We start from the raw sequence: 25,961 nt of genomic DNA on the forward strand, positions 1-25,961 counted from the left end.
GCTAGACTCAAGCTCAGATCTACACTTTTCTCATAATACGCACGGGTGCTCAGAGTACTAACCCTCTCTAGCTGGCCTACTGGCCAGTATTCTAGTCAGCATTCTAGCTGCCCTTCCCTGGTACAGCCTACACAAGGTTACAAGAGCAGCTGTTTTCCCACTCGGAGTGTGCCCTAAGAAGGTCAGTTTCATAACACAGGAACATTTTAAAATCAAATGAAAAAAAAACCAAAATGCTTGTGTTAATGAATGCTTATTTAAATAAAGGGAGGAAAAAGAGTTAAACCTTAATCATGAAAATTACCAGGCATTCCAGCACAAGATGTAATTTGAAGTGGCATCACAGGTTAATAGAAAAGCTGCCAAGATATTTCTTATAATTAATTTTTTCTTACCTTCAACTTATAATGGAAGCCTTGAAAACAAGATTGAAAAAAAAAACTCTTATTTACTTATTTTACTTTTAAGTAAGACAAAAGTTAATAGTTGTATCTGAAGAAAAATGTACTTATGGAGCGGGCCAGTACTTTATGCAGCCAACAGAAATAATGTAACTGACATCCATCATTTACCATCAGCATAGGGCAACAGTGGCAATCATGTAATTTAGAAATGAAACACAGGGAGGGGACTGTGCTCCAGCATTACTATATAGTACCTTCATTGAAATCTTTGTACTTCCTAAGTTTTCCAAGTTTAAAACATTTCTGGTATGGATTTCTACTATGAACAACAGCAGGTACTTCTAGGCATTTCCAAATCTACTTTGGCTACACATTGCTCTAATTTTCCAGATTACTCCAGATCTTTTTATAAAGCTACACTTCTTTTACAGTCAATTATGATATATGACGGTACTTAATTTTCAAAACCTCTTTGCAAAAGTTACCCTGAATATTTATACAAAAAGTTAGTGAAATGAGTATGGGGCTTACAGTGCATATGTTAGTTTGCTTTATTTCTCTTGCTGAACTTTCATTTACCCATCATCCACCCACCACTCTTGTCTTCGGTAGCTGCCATTGGAGAGTCTTCGGACCTGCAGAAGTATTTTTCAATAGGCATTTAACCAACCAGCCTCTGACTCAAATCACTCAATTTTTCAAGTCAGAGGAGTCTGATCCAAATTTAACTGCATCCTTAAAAAGGCTCTCAATTACCTCAGTGAGCTTTGAATCATCGTTCTTGAATAAGCAACCTTGACTTGAAAGATAAATGCTTTATAGTAATGATATCTGCATTTCATTTACCACTAAGAAGATTAATTTATACCTGCATTTGATGCGTAGAAGGAAGGTTGTGAGACCTTTTATATTGCTGGAACCAAATTCAATCTTTTCACCTGTGTCATTCATTAGTTCCTACTGTGAACTATTACAATATCTCTTTTGATGCCTAAAATAAAAGCCTCCTATCTTTGCAAATCTGTTAATATATTTTTTTTTACCTCAGATGGCAACATTAATCAGCCTTTTGCATCAGTGCAGGGTATGTAGACACAAACATGTACATATACTGTTCAAGTCATATGAACCCAAAACAAACTTCTTGTCATCCTGCAATTTGCGGGCCAACAAGTACTCAACTAATATGTATAATTTAACATTGCAATATATGAAAACAAAAATAAAAGAACAAGAGATAAAAGCACCTTCCTAGAGCCAAAAATAAAGAGCAAGGGGTCTTCTCCTGGGTCAGCAGAACCAGTCCCATAATCTTACAAGTGATCAAAGGCCCCAGTAGACTCATTCTCACAAACAAAGCTGGAATGGCTTACGTTGCGACTGTTCTCAGCTGTGTGTCAGGCAAGGCTGCCTTTTCACAACACAGTATAAACCGTTGTAACAGCTTGCATCCTCTCCTTCTTCCTCTATTCCCTTCTACCCGTTCCTAGCCTGTTACCCACTTTGCATGTCTGAAGTTTGTCAGATTCCTTCATGGGCTAAGTCAACCCAGTAACTCTCAGAAAACTACCTCAACAAAAGCAGCAACGACGAAAACGCAATTTTCTGTGGGTTAGGCAACTGAATCCACTCAGGAAAGGGAGCAAAGTGCCAGAACTGGCAAAGAGAGGGGTCATGGGACTCCTGCTGATCACCACCAGTGAGCCTTCAGAGCAAATTCATGAAATCACAGCTAGAAAGAGGTGCTGTAACAAACTCTGCAAGTACTCCTAAGTCTACACTGGAGGAAAGCCAGCTGAGTTACCTGAATATGAGTTACTTGCTTAATAAAGGAAGGACCAAGATTGGTTTGAGCTTCAACCTCCCCAAGACTCCTGCCATCCAAGGTGACTAATTCCTATTGCTTTGCTCTCAGTCAGAAGTCAATATCAAGTTGGATGAATTAATCTCATGTGTAGGACTGTAACAAATAGAGCCATCAGTTACAGGATAATATAAAATACTTTTGTGGGTAAATATTCTTTGCACCAAACTAACACACTGAATTCTGAGGTAAGAAAAACCTGTTCTGCTCCTTAATGAGATTAGAGTTTGACAAGGTGCCAGTCATGTCCAGTGACTGCCAAAGTGACACTGTCATTCCCAAATTGGGATTAGGATTCTGCCACTTGGGTTAATAAGGAATGGGGGAGAAAGATGTCAATGGGACCCATAAAAGTCACAGGAAAGAGATGAGCAATAAAAACTAACATTCTTCGCATAGAAGAGAGCTCTGCCTCTAAATAAGAGGCAGACTTCTGCCTCAGCTGAATGCCATCTGAGGTGCGAAGCAAGCAGGGGGACTGAGTCCTTGACCACACAGGTCAAGAAAGTATCTACAGCAGATTGACTGAGAGAAAAAATAACCTTTAAAAATCTGATCCTTGTGAGAGGAAACCACTTTATTCATTTGCTTACATTTCTCTGCCAGCCTTTGTTATACGTTCTGGGGACTGAGCTGTTTGCTTGGAATGTTGCAAATAAATATTTTCATTTTTGTATGTTAACCTAGTTTAGGAGTTTATAATTTCAAGGTAATACTTATTACTGCCCATTACTCTATGTAGTGAGTATTAAGACCAGGTTACAGGAATACTATGACAAAATGCCCAGATCTTGCAAACAACGATACAGTGAATGCAAAGGGTGCTAAAAAGGTGCTTCCAAAAACTCTGCACAGACCCACTGAAGAAGCAATAATGTGGGGTAAAGCAAATTATACCTTCTGTTGACAGTAGGAGCACTGTCTGCAAAGAAGAAAGGTAGAGCTGAACTGATGCTTACCTTAAGTATTTCATAACACCTGCAAATTATTTTTCTTGCCTGTGATCACACTTCATTTAACATTTGTCACTAGAAACATGCATTTGCCTTGTTGAAAGTAAAGGAAAAAAACTTTCAATTTTATTATCTGTTATTAAAAAAACTAAGCGTGCGTTTACACACAGACATCGAAATAAACTGAAAGACTGATTAGAGAACAAGTCAGTCTATAAATAAAGGAATAACAATCAGAAACAACGCCTTCCAAGGAGAAAGAAACATTCTCAAGAGGAACAAACCTTTAAAACCATCAGGATAGACTTCAGGAAGAAATTTAGTGCTGATATCTCCTCGGACAAAGCGTGGATGGATAATCACTTCTCGCAGTAAAGAAATATTGTGAGTCACACCTAAAGACAAAACAGCGAGATAAAATTTGGAAAACATATTAACGAATGCTACAGTAGGAAGTAACTTTTTAAAATAGAAAATCTCACCTTCACAGACTAAATACTTGTCCACAACTTACAGACCGTAATACTGATATAATCAATACAGATTTAGCAGTTCTGCTCCACTCTTGCCTCCAGAAACTTTGAAACACTCAGTTTAATGAAGTAGTAAGCCTTTAAAATATTCGCCTCATCAAGCCCAATTCAAAAACCTAGTAATTCAGCGACAACAAATACAGCCAGAGGCTTTTGGTTCACTTCAAGCAGATGTAGGCAAGACCAGAGCTATCTCAGTGAAGTGACATATGAGTCACGATTGCACTAACTTGCCCAATTCCAATGAACCCTGGCCCATCTTGTTATCCTGACACCTTAGACACACACTGCTGTGGAAGATACAAGCCATGTTATACCTCAATCACAGTAATGAAAGACAGTAAGAAGTTTTATCATTTATATATGATTTGTAAGTCCTAAGAGACTCCTGTGGAATTTAAAAAACAAAGAAACCTCTTCTTTGTGCTGTGTGCACCCTTACCCAAGCTTGCCTGATGAATTGTTTAATCGAATGCTCCATTCCCCCTTTAGCCCCACTACGTGACCCTGCTGGGCATACAGCTTAAAAAAAAAACTAAAACAAAAAAAAAAACCTCACCAAAATAAAACAAAAAACTTTCTTTAATCAAAAAAATGATTCCTGGTACAGCCCTTGTAGCCATTTTATCATTTAATTCCCTTGAATATTATATTATCCATTTTTTTCCTTTAAATTTTTTTTATCTCCTTTCATTCCACTTCTCATCGCCTCTCTTTTTTCATATTTAATTTTTTCCTCTCTCTTCTTTTCTCCTGCTTTCTGTGCCAACAAAGAAAGAAAATTTTTAACAAAGCTTTCTGAAAAGATGTAACAGATTATCACATTTAGGTAAACTAAACTAACCTTCCTCACCCTCTATCCTTCTTTCTAAAACTGGTCCTGAAAGCTACACAGCTCCAAGGGTGCTGTCACTGTTAGCGTGCTACTTCCACACAAAACATTGTGCAGTAAATTCTCAGATCTTCTCTACAGACGGGTAATAGATTAATTTGCTTTCTCAAAGAGGAAAGGAATAAACCGAATTCCATTTCCAGTGTAAGTGGGACAAAATAATCAGAAATAGATGTCCATATGAGAGATGTACTAAGGACAGTTAACACTGGTAAAGACTGCCTGGGGAGAGATTGTGGAGTCAATAAAAGTGTTTAAAAACAGGTTAGAGAAGCATCTGTTGGAATGCAGATGTAGTTGATCTACCTTAGTTCAGGCAGTGGGACTAGATGACTTTGAGATCCTTCCAGTTTCATTTTTCTTTGATTTCATGGGAGCAGCGTAACTAGGTTAACAACTTTATGCTAAACTTCACTTTTCCAAACGTACTTACAGTTTAACACTGAGTACAACAGTCACTATAAGTAATTTCATTGAAATATTAAATACAAAAAGTTATTTTCAGGAGGTAGGAGAGGAAAGGAACAAAAGAACCCTGAGACAAAAAATCCCCAAAACATTATCTTCTGCTCACTGAAGTACAAAAGTTTTCAAAGAGAAGATATTTCCTCTTCAGAGAATAGCACACAGGTCATCTCTGGAAAGGGTAGTTTAGGATTATGGGGGTAAGAAAAAAATATCTTTATCTTAACTCTCCACTCGATTTTGGAAAGAGACTGTAACAGAAAATTTGAAGAGCCACCACAGTAGCTAAAAATGATTAGAGTATAACACTGCATCATAAACATTAACATTTCCTAAGAGAAGTTGAAATGGATATGCAATCCAAGAGCAATCCAACTGAAGCTGCTGCGTCCATTCCAGGTATGGTTAAATGAGTAAGCTGCGATAGGAAACAGGTTATCCCATCCTCAACTGGGCAGTGTGCATATTCTTAACCTTTCAGGAAATACAAAGTAATTCAAATTCTTTCCTCTCTGCATCAGAAGATAGGCATCTCTAAATTACCTTACATTTGCTAGGTGCACATGAACTTTGGTGTTAGATGCACACTACAAAGTAAAAAATGCAGAACACATCACAGCCTAGCTTACCTTGAAACAAATTGTGCACCTATATCTCCTGTAAGGCACAAGATCCTGAACTTCAGCTTTATATATTTTCACTTACAAGTTACTACGATTAACATAGTGATGACGACGACTGTGGAAATTATATGCTCATTTTTCTAATAGATCTAGTTTAAAATAACAGGAATAGCAACTCACTGTAAACTCAAGTCTCTGAACTGCAAATTGAACTATTTAGGTATTTTTCTACAGACACAGATATATCACCAAAGCAAAAACATTAGTGGTACGGTGACCATGAATTGCTGAGCTTAGAGAAGCAGATTATTTTGCGCTCCCTACCTCTTCTCCCTTTGTGTTTCTCCAGTTTAGAGGCATGAATAACATTCTTGTTATTTTATGCACAGATCAGTTCAAACAGTTTTAAAGCTTTTTTCCCCCTACAGTCTGCTGCTGGTGTGAATTTTCAAGCTCTCTGTGTGGCCGTTACTGAAACCACTTTCAACACATGGAATCAGACTCAGCCTCACTGAAATATATGAAGTCATAGCTTTAAAGACTAGTTCATGAACCATTAAGTAGCACGCTACACAACCAGTTCAACGATGACAGGATGAAATTTTGACCATTTGATTAAAAGAAGATCAGCCTCCTTGCTGCTTGTGACCTAGACAGTCATTCATGGACCTTGACTTCACAAACACAGAATGAAACCCATATTCTATCTCCACTAAAAATTATTTTTAAAAATACGCCAAATGAATATAACTTGGAGACAAATAAAGTCTTTATTTGGCTGCTACAAGATGGAACTATCAAAACATCAAAGTACTAACCCACTCTCCCAAATTTTCCCATTCAAAGAGTAAGTTGAAATATCATAGAGATTTTCATCTTTTAAGTACAGCTTCAGGACTGTAATTAGAAGACAAAAGAGAAGCTCTTCAATGATCTCTGACTTTGACTGAATGAGGGATTTAAGCACACTACAATGTGAAACCAGATCATCTCATGTTTTTCTTTCCTAAACCGCTATAAGATCCCTGGTGAGATGATGGCTGATGACAGATGACAGAGCGCTTGGTGTCTCAACCGATTGCCCCAAAAGACCTGATATCAAAAAATACTATGAGTATCTTAATTCTTTCCAAACTACGTGCATCAGAAATATCACAGTTCTATAATGCTTTCAACTCTAAAAGTCCTTTTATAAGTTCAATAGAGCAGAGACGCTTAGGTGTTCAGAAAGCAATGTAACAAATGTGCTCTATATATGTAAGTAAAAATTTTAATATGCAACAGTTTCCCTTTAAAGTACCATGAAAGACTAATTTTATCTTTCCCCATGATTATTATTTGAGCAGTGACTGCATGGTTGGTCTGCTTCTCAAAACTGAGTTGATAACTTTAGTGATGTTCCTAATGACACGCTCAGAAAATAATAATCACGTACCAGCATAATCCTTCAGAAGTCTAGAAGTTTTAGATTTGCAATTTAGCGTGACCTCTGTCAGAGTTCATAAGGTCTCCATCTGTGTGTGAGTAACTGCTAGGCTACAGAAATGTGGACCCCTAGAGCAGCTTGCTCCTGACTACCTGCTGCTTCCAAAACACTGGCCAGACATTAGCCCCACACTCTCACAGGATCAAACAGAGGCTAACAGGCAGTGCTTATTTCATGCAAAGTTAGACACTAAACCGAAGTATATTATATTTATGTTGCAGTGTTTTTCAGTGGGTTTTTTTTTTTTTTTTTTTTCTCTTGACTGGGTCTGCAGTCTGCCAAGAACAAAATCACGTTTGTTATCTGGAAAAGTGAAGAGATTTCCAACAAACAAACAAAATCCTAAACCATATACATTTATTTCCCCCCTAGGAAACAAAATTTCAGTATAATTCTTCTACATTATGACTGCTGTAGAAATGCAGTTGCGGTTCGATTCTTCTTTTCTCTAAGCCAAAATGTAATAAAAAGCAATAATCAATGGTCCTCGTATCTCTTCAGATTTTTCTTTCATTCCACTGTATTCTTCATACAATATTGCATCAGCTGTCTTAATTTATTGCAGATATTTCAATTTTGACACACTATTTCCCAGACTATATTTGTAAAGGAGATGAGACAGACATTTAACTTCTGGAGATGTAATAAAAGTATATGTTTATATATTTTATATGTAACATGTAATCCTGAGGTTCAATTAATTTTGTAATGAAATTGAAGCTATTGCCTAATGAACATCTGAGCACACTAAATAATTACATCATTTAACAGAGCTGATTAGTAATCACTGTTTTGAAGAAGCCCTCATTAAAAAAAATTATAATCAGAAGAAATGAGTTCACATACTGCCCACCTGTCTCTGCTGTGTCTTGCCACATTCCAAATATTCTGCATTACACCTACCTCAAAATGTTGCTAAATATACCTCATTTTTTGTTAACTACAAACAGTAACCTAACTCCTATCCCGTCTTCCTATAATGCACCAGGATGAAAAAGACAATAAAATCAATTTCAGACAAAAGTTTTATACCAGATTTATGAACAGGATCTCATGCCACATTTTTATTTGAAAAAAGTCAGAATAAACTTGGAATGCTAAGGCATGAAACCATAGGCAATGTTTTCACTATAAATATTTACTGACACTAAACATATTCAGTGTTGATTAGCCTTTTTACAGCACTAAGCTTCTGTCATCTTGACATTTGCAAATACAAATCTGCATTTATGCATGTAAACTTAATTGGAGTCCTACATGCCTCTCTGTAGATAAACAATTGAAAAAACTTAACTAGTTGGGAATTTTAAATTGTGCTAAGTGGAAGAGAAATAACTTTATTTGCATACTTACTGATTGCTAAAGTGTAATGTGCACAGTATAGTTTTAGAATTTTTTTTTTAAGAAATAGCAAAGCTAAATTATCACCACTCAATTTAAATATTGAATAAGAATAAATATTATGAATCACACAAGGCAATCTAATTAATTTCTCTGAATCAAAAAAATATATATTAATCAAGCTTTACACTGAGCATTATCAAGAACCGATTATAAACATTACCACAGCTTTGCACAGGCAATGAAAACACCGCTTTCAATACACAAACTCTTCTAGGTTTGTGATTTCAACCCTGGTGTCCACTAAGTATGCAATTCCACAAGTTGCTGTCATAACATTCCTTAAAACCCTACATATTCAACTATTTAATTGTCATTCACTTCAGAGCAGACTATCTGCATACAGAGGTAAGAAAGATCCATCACAGAAGTGAAAAAAGGCTTTTTCAGTTTTCTGATTTTACTACAGAAGCATCCATATAATACTCTCATAAAAGATCAGTACTCCACTGACGCTCTGAGTTGAACACATATTTCAATTAAAACATTAATTCTTCTGGGTATTAAAGTTTCATGCTCCAAGAACTCACAAACCAGAATCAAGGGGAAAATGAAGAAAAAAGGCAGCTAATATACAGTAATAGGCTCATGTAAAAATAATTAGTTCAATTTCAAACTAAATTTTGTACTGCATGCAGTTCTGAACCTCTTAATAAGATTAAGTAGCCCGTTATTTGTGGCGTTAGCAAACACGTATGAATGTCTGAATCAGTAGAATAATCGCAACCAGGAGTTAAGAAGGTTTTGTCAAGAACAAGAGAAAGAAAAAGGATGGCCACCCTGCCATCATCACCCTTTCCTCACCCACCCCTTCACTCACAAGAGCAGGAACAGAACTTGGGACCGCAATATAGCTAAGGGGCATAACTTGAAATAACAGTGCTTGTCCTTTCGTGTCTCCTCAGGCTGGCACACTACTTCTCTTAATTTTTTTCCTCCGGTAAAATTCTTTTTTTTTTCTTTCCTACCCAAAACAAAAAAATCATCTTCACATGAATCTGCACCTTATTTTGTTTCTCTTCTGCACCAACAACATTACCTTCTTCTTTCACCTCATTATTCTATTCCTCAATTGTTCTTCCCTCCTTTTGCTCCATACTGCACTAGTCTATGACCCCTCCTGAGCGCCACAGTGCTCTACTGACAGGCTGCCGTTCCCGCTCCCTCTCCTGGAACTGGCTTAAACAACACAGAAGAAATAGGGAGAGAATCTCAATTCATGCCAGCATCTGGATGCTAAGCTGATGCTACCAGGCATGCCGCAACGGGCATTGCCAGTGGTTTTGAATTGCTGACACTTCAGCTGCTTTTCCTTCTCCGATTTCAGTTTCCACATTGACACACTTTGGAACTCACTCATCTCTTTTGCAAAGCATCAGAAACCATAGTGAACCTTACTAAAGTCTCAAAGCTTATTGCCTCTGCTATAACAAGGGAAAAATCCACAGAAGAGTTGTACAGTCTGCTGCAGCACTTTTTTAAAAACACAAACAGAAAAATAAAATCTGTTTCTTGTCTTTTTTAAAAAGAAAGAATTGCAAACACTCTATGCTCTTTGCAGGAAATCTGGTTTACAATTTGTTGTGTTCACAATACCAGTGAGTCCACTGAGCATACCTGCATGTGATTACAATACAGAAGGGTACGAAATCTGCAGTATCACTAACACTGAGAAGTATATTTTAAGTTAATGTATAATAGACATAGAATCATTCAGTAATTCATGATAAACAGTTCTCTGGACTTAATTAAAATCAATTGTGAAAGCCTTGGTACCTGAAAATTAGTTATTTGGGAATACAGGATAAAACACAAAAATTAAAGGTTTTTTTTCTTAGGAAAGACAAGGCTGCTTCTTCAACACTAGGCATAACATTCTTTATTTGCCTCGAAAATAATTAGCATGTCTGAATTGACAGTTTGCATCCTCTATCACAAAAGGCCCCAGAAAAGGAACTAAACATTACCACCCCCGTTTTACAGCTGCAAATACTCAGCTGACAGTGTGTGCTGCCATTGTTCTTTCCAGGCTCCATTCACATCCCAGGGTCCACTTCTACATTCACGTTCCTCACAGACATTCACCAGCTCATGTGCTCACTCTTCTACCCCATGCTGGAAGATCCCCTTGGCTAGTGGCTCCCTTATTTCCCTCTCATACTCCTTTCTACTCTTTCTTGATCTGCTTCTTACTTTTTTCCAGAGACTCTCCTTTCCCCTTTCTCCCAAGTCATCTTCTACATTACTCTCCCCAGAGCAAGCAAGATCACAACAGAGAAAGGTTAACTTCTCTGAAAAGGCTGATAATTTTCATGTTGCTGCTTTATAGTTGAATCAGCAGGGAAGAGGAAAAAGCAGAGGTCGACGGAAAGAGTGTACAAGTCTTTGCACATGATACAAGCTATCTGCTGAATCAGACCTCTACTGAACTGATAAAAAGTTTACTTGTTGCATAAATATGTCCATTTAATTTATTTACATGCATAAAAACACTTTTCATACTTAAACTTCCCAGAACGTCATACTGGGTTTTATACCCTCCTCTAAAAGGATGGATTATTAAGTATCATAAAATATTGCAAGAAAAAACACCTGCTAAAGTCTTAGAAAAGCCGAGAAGAGGGAAAATCACACATCATCTGTTTACATATACACTACTTACTTACATTACAAGGCATTATTCCAATACCCAATTTCTATTGCTCAAATTCAAAAATAACAATCCAAACCTAAAATTTCTGATAAAAGGTGGCATAAAGCAGTGCAAAGATGAACTACTCATAACATTAGAAGCTCACAGATAATATTTCTGCCTCACCCTGATAAACAACAGTGGCTCTATCCTTGATCAATATCTATTTTGCATCTAGAAATTCTCTTTCATTTCAATAACCACTGAATAAAACTGAAGAGTATCTACACAAAAAAAAATCTGTGTTAGACCTTGAATGTTATCATCCCTGAACCACGCTGGAAGACCCACGCTGGAAGGTCTACCTAATTAGACCTTTCCTCACTCAAATCTCAATTGAGATTTTGAATTGAGATCAGTTTTCAGAGGAAGAACAGGTCCCTATCGGAATAATTTAGGCCAGAGACGACCTCAAGAGATGATTCTATCCAAGCCTCCATTCAAATAAGGACTTTCATCTGCTGCCATGAATAATAATGAAGATATTGCACAGGCAATACAATGCAGATTATATTCCCATGACCACCCTGAGTACATCCCAAGTAAATCGCCTCATTAGACATTACCCAATTAACAGGTTCTAGAATTTCTTATTTCATTGTATGCAAGTTATCACTTGCCCAACCTGTAATAAAATGTTAAGGCAACAGACGTTTTCAGAGACATAGCATTGTTAAAAAATATCACAATTTGTTCTATTCATCATTTTTAATCAAGACACTGCTATTTCAGGCACTATATGATACAACTTAGTTGCCTAAAACGTTATTTACTCAAATATTGCCTAAGTTCGCTTGTTTCCAAAAATCAAATTAAATTTAAAAACAAAAAGCAGAAGCCTATCTTTTAGACAAACAGCACAGGTCACCTCTAACAATCATGCGCAAACTATAAAGAGAGTGCTCAAATCCTTTATTCCAAATAATATTTTATTTTAAGCCTTTATTCCAAATAATATTTTCCCACATCAGAAAGTGTATTATCTGAGGTTCCACTGTCAATATAATTCCAAAAAACAAATCTTGTGCCTAATTACAAAGAATTTGACTCCTGAAAGTCAAATAATTAAAAATATTCGGTGTCAGTGCATAAACTGTGGTCTTATTTTCAGTCCTAAGATTTTAATACTTTAATCTTAATTTCCCTTGTGACGAAACAGGCAGATTTACTGAGCCGGGAACCATGGCTTCAAGGCCAGGTACTACCTGGTCCTCGGAAACAGGTTAATAAAGACTGAGATAGTCAGAGGATTTGTTCCCTGCATAGCGGGGTGGAGCTAATAAGGAATGAGGTAACTCTAGGATACCCAAAAGTCACTGCACTAGAGAAATGAGTGTCTAACTCAGATAGCCAGTACACAAGGAGCAGCAGAGTAAGGCTTTGCGTTTCACCCTATCAGCACGCTTCAAGCCAGCTGGGATGAATCACCTCCAGGAGGGTCACAGTGCTGCTTCAGTCCCTGGATTCTCTGCCGGGACTGCCAGGAATGACATTATATGGTGACGTCTGTTCCAGGAGGACAGTTGTCCACTAGGAACTGGATAAAGACCACCGATTTCACACAGGTCAGTGAGCAGCCATCAAAATGTGACTAAAAGTCCTTACCAACTTTTGCCTGCTTTGAACTGGTGACACAGAAGTGATGGAAAAGACTCCATCTTCCATTAGCAGTCCCTAAGCTATCCATTAGACAGTCCTTGACTGACCCGGTACCCAGTCACCCCAGCCCATCCCCACCATAGGTGAGCGAGCGAGCACTTTTTGTTTAGAGAAATGTTGCCATTCTTGGGCATTTAAATCTAAACTCTCAAAGTGGATCTAACCAATGCAACTCACACTGACTTTAGCTGGCAGCGCTTAGCTAAAACTTTTTATAACCCTGAAAAGTCTCATTACTTAGAAAAATAACACTGTCTCGAAAGATCCTGGTTCATACAAGACTGATGTGATTTAATAGTTTTTCACAACAGCCAGTGTTCCAAAGCAAAAACATATACTTGTTTTACAAAGAAAAAAAAGCATGAAATTACTTTTACCTTTCCACTATTTTTAATTATTTTGCCCATTTAAAAACCAATATAATATTTCTTCTTCACCACCATTTAAGTTTACTTGTCCTTTTTAGAGACAAAAACCCTGGAAACTGAACTTCTATAGGTGTTAATGCAGTTCAGAACATTACACACAGGACAGTTTCTTCACATTGTTCTATCAAGCACCATCCACATTAGGAAAGACATACTTTAATATCCATGCACACTCAATTTTAAATAAATTCAGAGAACAAAATACTTGCTGCCTAAAACTGCACGAAAATACTGTTGGTTTTCAAATGGAACCACCCACAACTGAAAACATATCCTGGAAATTCACCTACTTTTGAAATTGACGGTCAATTAAATTTTGTCCTCGGTAACACTTAAGAGCTACAGTACTAAAAGAAAATAATGAATCGAGTACTTTCCCCCCTGTAGTTCACTACAAGAAAACAAATTAGTAGTTTTCAGATGCAAGATGTCCTGTTTTCTTTAGGTATTTATATATATACGGAACCATTTTATGTATATATACATCTACGTAACATACCTTAAGAACAAAGAATTAGATTCCATCCCATACTATAGCATGCAATAAATAACCATGCTCCATACCTAATTCCAACTCTTCCTTAAACGCAATCCTTACATCATCATTTACTATTAATACATCTGAGTTTGAATCCAGAGCCTGCCTCCATTAAAAAAAAAATAGCCTGGGTATAATGTATAAATTTACCTCTCATGTAAATTTGCTCAGCTGATATGCAGCAAAGCAATGTTTCACATCAGTGCATTGCATTGCAACAGGCTAATGGCTCTAGTTGCACCAGCATAAGTCCATTTTAGAGTTACGCAGTCCATTTACAATGGCTATTTCCTACCACCTCTCTAGCTATACTGTGGTAAAGGGGTGCTCATTTTCCCCTAGGTACATGCATCTCTCAAGTCTGATGTGGAATCTGTAATGTTCTGCAGACAGCATTAAAACTAGACCAGGCTTAACAGAAACATTCATATTTCTGTCTCCTGTACAAGCTAGGCTCTCCTGCACCTCCCAAGCCATTGAGGGATGGAATTAGATGTGTTCCAGGCCTCTCTCCCCTCTCAAATCACAGAACAACATGCCCATCAATCAAAAAAGGCATAAAAGCAATGAATCCTCCAATAGTTGCCCTCTCTCCTATGCTGGTTCTTCAAGTAGGCTAGAAATGAAAAAACAACTCCTTCAAACAGGGAGGAGTAAGTCCTCCCCTTAAACAGTAAGGAGTAAAACAAAGATCTCACCACATTAAAGTTCCCTTCTCTAATCACCCTCAGGATAGGAAAGAGGAGGAAATTCACCTTTTCACTCTCCTGTCCTGAGTTTTGCCGCTATATTTTCCATAAGACACATTATTTTCCATAATCTTTTCCAAAGATTTGTCCCGCACAAGCTACGACTTCTATTTCCGGAACTCAGAAATAGCTAAAGTGGTCATGGCTAATTCATCCATTGCTTGGGAGCGCTGAAAGAACACCAGCTTCTCACAGGCAGACAGCCGGCAAGAGCACAGATTATCAGCCTACGTTTGTACACAGTGGAATTTGCCCAAACCTAAACGATTACCTTGAAAATACAAAAAAAATTATACAGTCAAATACTGCATTGTGGTACTACCTGAACCCAGTCAATACATTAAAGTGCTGTAAAACAGCAACTAATTTAAACTTCTTACAATGTTATGGCCTTTTTTTCCACAACATAATGAATGAATGATACACTACCAGTTTGTGAAAACTCTTATGAGTTTAAGGAAGTAATTTAAATAATGTTCATACAATTTAAATAATGTTCATACATTCATTGCAGGAACTCATAATGTTCCTGCAAAAACACTGGGAAAAAAAAAGAAGTCTCTTTAGATTTGATGTATCTTCTCAGCTTAATTAACACAAGCTTTTCCTGTTTTAATTTGCACTTAAGAAGCAGGAACTTTACTCAATTTGCTAATTACAGCATTTTCAAGCTGTTTTCTTGAAATAGATGCCAGCCTATCACACTAGGAACCCAAATTTCTGTAGTTACCTCGAATTACGTAATTGTCCAAAGCCTCTTCCATTCTTTTCAGTGCTTCAGCTCTATTAGAGCCATAGGTAATCAGCTAAAAAACAAAAGGCATTTAAGTTAATTAGAAATGAGATAATGTTTGTCTCTAGAATCTGAAAAGCATTTAAAATGATTTATAGAACTTCTGCAGTCACAAAGACATTTCTTCCATGTTACTATGCTTTAAAGTTTCTCTCTCTAAAACACCCAGAGAAAATAAGGATCTGTTAACCCATTCTATGAAAGACCACCAATTACTTTTCTGTTGTCTAGATGCTTTTAAGTTTTACAAGTTCTCTCTTCTTCAGGCACAAGAAAATTAGAAGTTCAAATATCTAGTTGACCCTCCTGCCTTCTGGATGGTCAACTGACTTGCAAGCTTTAAGTGTGAATTTTTTAGCAATTAAAAAGTCCCCCACAATAATGTCACAGTTTAACCGTACCAATAAGTTACTGATAAATAAGAGCCACTATTGAGAGAAGCTACCATCCTTTTTTGTTGCTTCTTTTTGTAAAATAGAACTATAACCTCATTAATTTAAATTTGAAAAAGATAGACTGGCAGCACCTAAGTCTAAAAGTAATAGCTTTTGCTTAAATCAGAACCCTTTTAAAGATCAGATACTGGAAGAAGAAACTTTATAATGTCACAGCATAAACAACTTTTTGGTTACCAGTGACATAAAATTTCCTATATTCTGCATCTTCCTTCACTACTTTCATATTCCCTCAAGATATGTTTTATCAAGGAGCTTTAAACTACTGGTTTAACAATACTTTAGCATAGTCTCATTCATTTAAAAGATCAACATATAAAATTACATACGCTTAGGATATCAAAAAATAAATCAACTCACTTTTGAGATCATAGGGTCATAATAAATGCTAATATCACTTCCTTGTTGTATGCCACTGTCAACACGTACCTTCAAAAAATAACAAGCAAAAAATAATTTTATATTGAAAAAATGATATTTTTGACATGAGAGCTAAATATATCTGGTAGCCTTAAACAGAACTCATGAAGCTTATCAAATATATTCCCCCCCCACAAAGAATTACGGTAATTACTCATGTTTAGAGAAGCTGGGAGGGTAGGAGAGTATAATGTATGCCAGGGGAAGGGGAGCGGGGAGGGAGCAGTCCCACCACTAGGAAAAATATTTGTAAGTTATTCTCTCTTTTAAAAGAAACACGAACGCAATCTTCAGTTGGTAGTCAAAATTCTCTTTTGTTCTCCTAGAACGAAGAATAAACAGATAAAATTCGATCGGGTTACACGTTCTAAACTTCAACGCTCAATGCATCCAATTCTGATTTAATCACTATAATAAAATACAGTTGCAATTATTCTTCTGACTGACACCTGGCATGAAGGATGCCCCTTATAATCACATCCTTTCTGCATATATATGTAATCACATCCCACACGTTCCACGATAGCCCTTCTAAGAGCTCCAGTAGGGATACAACTAAGGAGCATTCAGCGGGAACTTTGGAGCTCTGCTTATCAGCTCTATAGGAATACCGATCCTGTTGTTTTCATGTCTGTAACACTTTCCTTCTCTGCCTCACCCTCTCAACTGCAAAACATTTTTTTCTGTTGCTGCTGTTCTCCTAAGGCTTTAATGTTTACACAGCTTTTTCCATCGCTTTGCTTTGTAAGGACACAGCCCCAATTAAAGCTCTGATTCTGCAATATTCATGGAAAAAAATAACACAAGTTCAAAAATTTCTTTTGAAGAGGCTGATTGCTGTTAACCAGCCAACAAGTTAGTTAGTATATTGCTGATTCTTGTTTTCATCTCTCAGTTTGATTTCATTACTGTAGCAATGAGGTTAGCCATATAAAACTTTTAAAATGAGCAATTTATTGGGAATAAATATTTATTAAATTGTTGCTTTTGAGCTTTGGAATCTGAAATATTTTTTAAAAATTATCAAAACAATTCAAGAGTGATAAATGCATTCTGAGGATCTTAAGGATGGAGGAATCTAAACAAAGCTGTTGAAACAGCAGGGCTCTGATATACTGCATTGTAAAGGGAAAGGAAAAAAGGGTCCTGGAATCTCACTAAAATCTTTACCTGTGGGAAGGAACCTTTGTAATAAACAGCAGCTCATCTGTCTGCAGCAAGGCAGAAAAAGGTCAATGCAACGGCTGTTAGGCCTTTAATATTTTAATTTAGGCAATTATCAAGGGACCACATGTAGAACCTCTTGTCTACAGAATCCACATGAGGGCATGATGATGACTTTATTATCCAAATGACATAAAAAGATACCCTAGCAAGTGTACTCACTTTCTTCAGTTAGAACCACTGTGCGATCAGTTTTTATGTCATTGTATTTTTCTTTTAAATATGTATATGTATATATACACACACATATATACATATACACCCAACTTAAATGCTGTTGCACTTTTGTAGTATCTTTATTGCATCGTAGCTGATGGTGCTTTATCAATGCTTAGCTTGGCCCCCATTACCCATGTCAGGTAGGTACCATTATCTACTGATGAGGAAGAAATCCAGGCATGTCATGATCACACAAAAAATATACCATATATTCCCCAGCTCCCTTTCTTGTAACTGCTAAACCATCGCCCCTCCTAGAATGTGCACTTATATACAAAGTTAATGCACACATTCTCACATTCAAACCAGAAATAACTAAGTTATCTACTCAGTTCCAAACCTAGTGTAAATCCATTGCCTATAGTTTTGGGTTTTGAAGTACACAAATATAAGACATGCAAGTATGACATACCTACTCCACTAATACTTGGATTATACTGCAATTCTTGTCAACACAGTAATACCTTTCAAGTGATTACATACAAGTGGTTCATGTGCTTATTCATGTGCATACACTTGGGTGTAGGTGTTTATACATGTATATTATACTTCAACAAAGAAAAAAAAACATACGAAAGGGACATAATTCAGACACAGAGTAAGCAGGTTAGTCAGATCTTAAGTTAATGGAATTCTGCCAAGGCTACTCAGTACACACTCCTGCTCTGTGCTTCTGTTCATACACAGAGTAAATACATACATACCGCCATACAATTTACACTTTTTCTTAAGTGCAATATCCTGAAAAATCAGAGTGGGATTTTAAAGTTCTTCAAATACTACAGACTTTTCTAAAGACAATCTGGAGTCCTTTGTTTAAGAGATTAAATTTAAAATTCATAACAAAAAATGACAGCACAAATGAAATACATTTACATCTTCAGTTCTCCCTGCGGTGCTTAGATTTTAGGGCTCTGGTAACAGGAGGTGATTTTATAAACTAAGTGGTGTGACATAACTTAATGAATATCAGATGAAAAAGAAGCTCTAATTCAATTGAAACTTGCTATACTGCGCTTAACTTGATAGATAACAGCAATACTTATCAGACCTTCAGCGTTTACTTGTATTTCTTTTCTTTTAGTCAGTATTTAAACTACTAGAGAAAGTCTATGGTGCAAGATCCTATTACAACCTACAGCTCATCGGTATTAGAGCCCGAATGCTTTTACTGCTGTGGAATTGTACGATCGTTATGTGTTACTAAACTACGAGAACAGGAAACTGAAAGATAAAAAAAAAAAAAAACTTAAGAAAAAAAGCACAATCTACGTTTCAGTCCTGCGACGAACTATTACTGCATCAAATTCCACTCACCCACAGGTACAGGGTTCTGGTATTTCACAATTCTTTGCCAAGTCAGAGCCTAAGTGTTTTAATTTTTGTTAACAGTCATTAAAAGAACAGACTGTTGATCACGGTTGAGAAGAAGAGTGCTGAAGCTCTTCAGATATGGTGGCACATTTTCTACATTGTGTAAGAGCAGTCAATACGTATGCTCACAATCATGATGATACAGGTTTTTGAGTTTACCTATCTTAAGCTTCATTATCAAGGATGAAAAAAACTGAAATTCACTAGTCCATGTTCTAAGAAAAATACAAAACATATGAGACAAAAATAGACATTATTACCCATGCATAAGAAAAAAACCTCACATCCATGCACACCAGTTTCACCAACTTGAGCAACTGACTTATGCACACACAGACAGACTTGACAAACAAGACTGAAAAACAGAAGAAATGAATTTAAAATGCATTTTGAAATACAATACCCCTAAGTTGTACTTATTGTGACATATTAGAAGTCTGAGCTAATTTTTTAAAGCCAATCTACTAGTCCGAAATCTGAAACAGAAAAATGCTGAGGCCTGTGATATTCAACTTTTTCAGTAATACTAATTTTGCTCTTGGTGGCATGATATTCTCAGAAATTAACTAACAGTAGCAGAAAGTATGTATTAAGATACAAAACCATGAATGTCTAAACAAAAATAGCTGCTCTATTTTTAATAATACAATGGAAGTAAACAGGGAGGAAAAAACAGCCTAGACGCTCCATATGAGCTCCTCAAACCATTGCTCTGAAGCCTCTAGCGTAATTAAAATTTCTTTCTTCAGTACCACGATGGACCACGTGAAGCGATCAGGCATCTCCCACCCTTCATTTTCAATTCACCTCTCCCCCTAAGCACAACTCCCAGCCCACCCTGTCTACCTGACAAGTGACAGCCCAATCTGATTAAATGCTTGCAAGGGAGGGGACTCATGGGCCTCCATGACAGGCCAAAAGTGATCACCATGGAGATACATAATTACAGCTGTCAACGCGTCTACTGTCCTGCTGGCATCAATTTGATTGCTCCCAGCAATAATGATAGACAAAGCTTAGTGTGCACTCTCCTGCACCCAATCACTTTATCTATTCCGTGGTCCATTTAGCTGACATGCAACATTCACACAAGCAAATAACAGCAGTAAGCAGAACATTTAAGGCATTTTAATTGTTTTTTCTTTGTATGGATGGCTCACAAGCGCAAATGTTATTACATAAAACTCCTGCTGCAGCATTAATTGAAGAAAGATTTGGTGGGACAAAGACTGTAGGGGGTATAGTTTGTCCATTATCACTTATACTTTCAACAGGTCTCACGTTTGGAAAATTGCAAATTGCAAAAACTTGCAAGGGCAAAATGTTTGACATCCTGCTAGCTATTACAACATGGTGAAAACTTCTAACAACCACTGGAGTATTCATTATAAATTCTTATTAAATACACTCTTTGTTTCATTAAAAAAAAGTTTAGATACATCCAATGATACCTTTTCCCCCTCGTCTTCTCTTTAAAATCACATAATGCCTTTTAAATCTTTACTTTTTTTTTTCTCCTGCTTTCAGGCTTTGAACACAGCATGAAGCCTTAAAGACCACAAAGGGTCAGCTCCCTTTAGAAAGCACATGGGCAAAAACAATTTAAGAAGTGAAATAAATCATATATCCAATAACATCTCCACATTTAAGATTCCTCCTGTAATCTTTCACTATTTTCCATGCAAGCAATCAGACTGAATAATCGTATTCACAGATGGTACAGCCTTGTCATTCCACTAGCTGACACAGTGTCATATGTATGTGCACTTATGACTTAGACTACCTTGATTTTGCAGAAAGGCAGTGTCCTTGTTCTTTTCATGCAGCAAAAAAAAGATTTGCTAAATGCTTATTCTGTACAGCTAGACTGTATAGTGAAATGTGTAATAAACAACTGTAGCAAATGGCATTCGCTCTTTAAAGGCTACAAAGCTAAACAGAAAACAGTGGCAGTTTCTCAGTGGTGTCCCCAGTTCTCTCTGGTCAGACTTGATTCAACATTTGACCATCCTCTTTAACAGCCAGAGTATTTTTAGTTAAGCTGTATTTGAAAAAAATTAAGCTGCAAGTTACAGAGGGCAATAAAATATTTCAACATATACTGACTGGTTTCCTGTTACACCTAATTTAAGTACATTCTATACACAGCTTGGAACCGTACCTTTTTTAACACTTTTTAAGATAGCACAAGTAATTATTGCCAATGCCCTAAAAGAAAAGTTGGAAATAAGGCCCAGACTACAAAGCTGCTGAGTACTTACAATCTCTGTCTGTAAAAATGAGACTCAACACTCAGCACCTATGAAAACCAGAACCAAGTTACTTACACTTGGCAGATGCAATGGCTCCTGATACTGAGATAGTTTACCAATGGATGGCAGGCCAAAAGATTTGTAGGGGTCCTGAAATGAAATTCAAAATGAGAAAGCATTAAGCTTTTACAGACGTGGAGAAAATAATATTAAGCAGCTTCAAATCTAACAGATATCCCTGCTGGATTAACTTTTTCCTTCCCTAGTATCACTTGTTTTGAACCCTGTTTCTCCATCCACCTACCCCTGAGACTCCAAATAAACAACTGGAAGCATATAACTTCTCTTGCATTGCAGTCATTTAAATAGGAAGAAAAGAAGCACTCTACGCATAGTTATAATGCACCAAACTATACAAAGATCACATTGTCATTTGTCACATTGTGCCTTGGAGGCAGGATGGGAAAGTGTATTCAGAGAAGGTGTGGAGTTGAGAAGAGGGCATAAGGAAAAATTTTCCAAGATTAAAGGGGAAGTTAGGAATTCAACTATTATAAGAAATCAAAACTGAGCTTTATGGCTTTAGAAATCTCCTAGATAACACAATACCAATGTACACTTAATAATAGCAGCAATTATACAGCCTATAGGACAACCAACTCATGGCAAAGTAGTAGGACTCCATTATTTAGATTCTCTCACCCTTTTAAATAAAGGAAAAAAAGTCAAGTGTCTGTTCCTTCAGCAAAGCCTATTCATGCTTCAAGTAGTTTGTCATTTGCCATTCAAAGGGCAAATACTTATCCTTTATCAAAACAGTTCATATATCTGGTAACCAGCAGAGCAAGTCAGAGATTATGCGCATGTCATGAAGAGAAAGAGCAACAGAAACAAAGATGCCCTGGGTCACAAAAGCAGCAATAGTTAAGTGTGGAAAACACACCAAGACACCGAATGTTTTTAGAAATACAGGCACCTAAAGCACTAATGTTCTTAAAACAAAACGAAGGAAGCCAAGTATCATTATTTTCAAAGAACAAATCTTGATTTTCATACGTCAGAAATCACAGCAAAAAGATGCCACCTTGAAATGCATGTCCTAAACATTCTTGAAAGGGTGTATTTTATATATTTTAGTAAGCTGTTTTGAGTTGAGATGGACAGTCATACTGTAATTATAAAGTTATCTAATACATAAACTTTGAAAGTTTGTCCTGTACATGGATGTAATTCCGGAAGACACAACTTGCTTCCTCAGCAAGCATTAAAATGTTTCAGTACAATAACAAAAATTTGTAAGCCATTTAATTTTAACTATTTAGGCCAAAAAGTTTCAAAGAACGCATACAAGGGAAGAAACTGGAAGCACTGGTTAACTGTAGTAAATAGGTTGCCCTAACTCCAATAACGTATTAAATGTGAATAGAACATGTAGCAAATAAGCTTAGAAATGACCCTTAGCTATCCTCTTCCACTAGTTTTAAATTTTATTCCTGAAAAAGAAAAAAGGTAAATCAAAATACATACTGTATTTAAAATTAAGAAATAAAAATTCTATAAAAGGACTTTAACCATTTTTGCTACATACTCTAAATCGTGACTTCACCTTGGCATCTATCCACACCTGGGTACTTATTACTCCACAACACAACCGCTCACTCTCCTCTCCATTACCACTCATTTACCTCAGCATAAACTCGACATTCAACCGCCCAGCCGTTGATGGGAATATCAGCTTGTTTGTGCCTGAGAGGGTAACCCTTAGCAACACGGATCATTTCTTGGACTAGGTCCAGGCCGGTAATGCATTCTGTGACGGGATGTTCAACCTGCAAGGTCAAGAACCGTCAGTCAGTAGGTAAGAAAAACAACCAAAAAATCTTTCCCCGTAAACAAACACAAATAAACAAGAAATGAGAGCAGCCAAAAATCAGACAAAGAATACTTCCCTGTTTTGGTATTTTTCCCCAAAAAAGTCATACTTGACGTGCTCCAGCAACCTCCTTCCTTGTAGGGAAACCCCCAAAAATAAAATAATTAGCAGATTACAATAACTTAAATGTAGAACACAAAAGCAAAACTGTACAGAACACGTGAGAGATTTGTTTGTTTCCCATTTATTTTACAACACTCAAGAGCGCTTGATGAAGATGAGTTAACCTTTGTTTGTTCAGAAGCTTTTTTCTTTGATTTTGTTTAAAAACTTGCAATTTAGCCATAAACATATCTGAACTGAAAAACACAAAGTAGCTGATAATGAACCCATTCTGCTACACTTAACCTAGCACGTACAGGAGCGCCTTACAATTTTCCATAGAACTAGTCTACCCTAAATCTCACCCATTCGCCTGCTTTCACTAACCTGTCCTGACAAGCAACCAGATTAGCGTAATCTTACATCAGCGCAGTGTAGCAGAAATGAGCAGATGGATCCTTCAGGTTTTTTTCCCCTCCAGACTTATCCATGTAGTGCTTAGCATGCACAATAGCTGGGCTGGACCAGCAGAGTCACTCTGCTCTCTCAGCAAATTGCTGCTAACGGCTTTAGATGATGCTGTCATGGGACTACCCGTCGTTCACGCTAAACCATGCATGTGTGTACAAGCATGCACATGCGTACGCACATAAGCACAAACACACGCACGTTTTTCTTTTAAATGTCAATATAAATTGAAAACATTTATTAATGAAAATCCTTTAACCAGACCATTGCATAGGGGGAAAAAAAACAACAGGGTCTACCATATAGATGCAAAGACAGGTGCACTATTACCATGTTCTGCACACAAAGACAGCATTGAGACTTTCCATGTAAAAATTATGACAGAACTGCCATTTTTATTATAAAATGTTTGTGCTCCCAGGGCCAAATACCTTAAGAAAACATACTTAACTATGGCTTCTCCATCATGAGATGTCATATTACATACATTTTGTGACACAGGAAAAGGTCAGTGAACAAACCAGTTGTCTTCCTTACTTCAAGTATGCTACTGCAAGGAAAACATTTTAGTCATTATAATAATCTTGTGGCTTATCAGAACAAGAAGATGCTTTGGTCTTTAAGAAAATAGCTTTGTAAAAATAAACAGATGGCACTCATAATTAGCCCTGTGTGTGCTGAGTTTGTTTATAGTTTCAACAACATTTTAAGACGTTTTGACATAATTTTAATGACAAATCATCACCGAAACAAGCATCTATTCTTTGAAGGATAAAAGTGACATTGAAATGGGAATCTGATTATGCAGTTTAAGGATGTACCTTTGGGATTCAATCTTGATTCTACCTAATACATGATATTCTCCAGCACGTCAAGCTTAATAACAGTATTCAGAGAATCTACGAAATAAGTCAGTATCTACCCTGCAGTGTTAAACTGAAGTAATTCAATTTCTCTTAAAACTTAAGAGTTGTAACAGAAAGTTACTTATCACACATCAATTCCTTGAACAACAAACTTACTCTCTTAGCTTGGATTTTAAGTCTTAAAAGATTACCTTCAAGTTTAAAACATGTCTGGAATTTCAATGTTAAGAATAATTTATATACTTTTTTATATTTTTTTTTACAAAGACATTTGCATTATTTAGCTATATTGTCATTTTTCTTGGATTACAGTAGGCATTTCAGATTCAATAGCTTCATTGTTGTTTTCAGCTTTGGTGTTGATGATCAAAATAGGTTGGAATGTTTCTGGAAAGAAAAATATTTTTGTTGTTTGGTTCTTATGACTCACAAACATTTATTTAATCCATTCTTCAATACAGATCTTTGACTCGGTCAATATTTTCTCTGTTTCTCCAAAACACTCCCTTTGTGTCTGCACACAAAACAGTATTCAGAAAATATGACAAGCAAAGTTTTTTGAGGGTTTTCTGGGGTGGGGAGAGGTTCTTTTGCTGTCTTGAGGACTGTACTTCAACCACTGCTATTTAGACATAATGTAAACCCTACCACTCGTATTACTGATTTTTTATTACAAAATACATCCAAAATGTATTTTAGAATACATTAAGACCATCAGATCACTAAAATGGGGTAGAAAACAGACTTTCAACTGTGAAATGCTAGTTGACTTACTTGCTACTTTAATCTTTTAGTGAGGTCCGCAGCTCACAAACTGCACTTGTTCTAGCATTTGTAGCTTTCTTTTGGCAAGGGGAAGGCAGGAGGGATTCAATGTTTTTTATATTGTACAATATATGCTTCAGCATATAGTGCAGGACATTAACGAAGCAATAACGCCATATCCTGGTTCAACAAACTACGACAAGCACACTTCAATAACATTCTGGAGGTGCAAGAATACAGCTACAGAGAGATGTACGCAGGACCCAAAATTAAAGCTCTAATCTTTGACAAAGGAAGGAAAGTTGGGGGCAAGAGAAGTGAAGAAATTAGACCCTCTGCTCCCAAGAAAAAACAACAAAGGTATCATCATCACTCCCTACTTGTGAAAGCTCTAGTAGAACTGTGGCAGTTAGTTAACTAAAGTAACTGTTGTATCCGTTTTTAAAACACTTTCAGAAGTTAG

At 36.7% G+C, this 25,961-nt stretch overlaps 1 protein-coding gene across 3 annotated transcripts in view; it reads right to left on the minus strand.

Moving 5' to 3' along the window:
• Positions 1–25,961, minus strand: part of PCCA (propionyl-CoA carboxylase subunit alpha) — a 314,254-nt gene that overhangs the window by 144,977 nt on the left and 143,316 nt on the right. For all 3 annotated transcript variants that reach the window (XM_068928028.1, XM_068928023.1, XM_068928032.1), the window contains 5 exons: positions 23,110–23,253; positions 21,500–21,574; positions 16,296–16,364; positions 15,418–15,493; positions 3,506–3,616 (listed from right to left, as the gene is read on the minus strand). In XM_068928028.1, coding sequence (XP_068784129.1) covers positions 3,506–3,616; positions 15,418–15,493; positions 16,296–16,364; positions 21,500–21,574; positions 23,110–23,253 — 475 coding nt within the window. The remainder of the gene's footprint in view (positions 1–3,505; positions 3,617–15,417; positions 15,494–16,295; positions 16,365–21,499; positions 21,575–23,109; positions 23,254–25,961) is intronic.

The sequence above is a fragment of the Struthio camelus genome, chromosome 1 (genome assembly GCF_040807025.1).
Source record: "Struthio camelus isolate bStrCam1 chromosome 1, bStrCam1.hap1, whole genome shotgun sequence".
In the NCBI taxonomy this organism is placed as follows: Eukaryota; Metazoa; Chordata; class Aves; order Struthioniformes; family Struthionidae; genus Struthio; species Struthio camelus.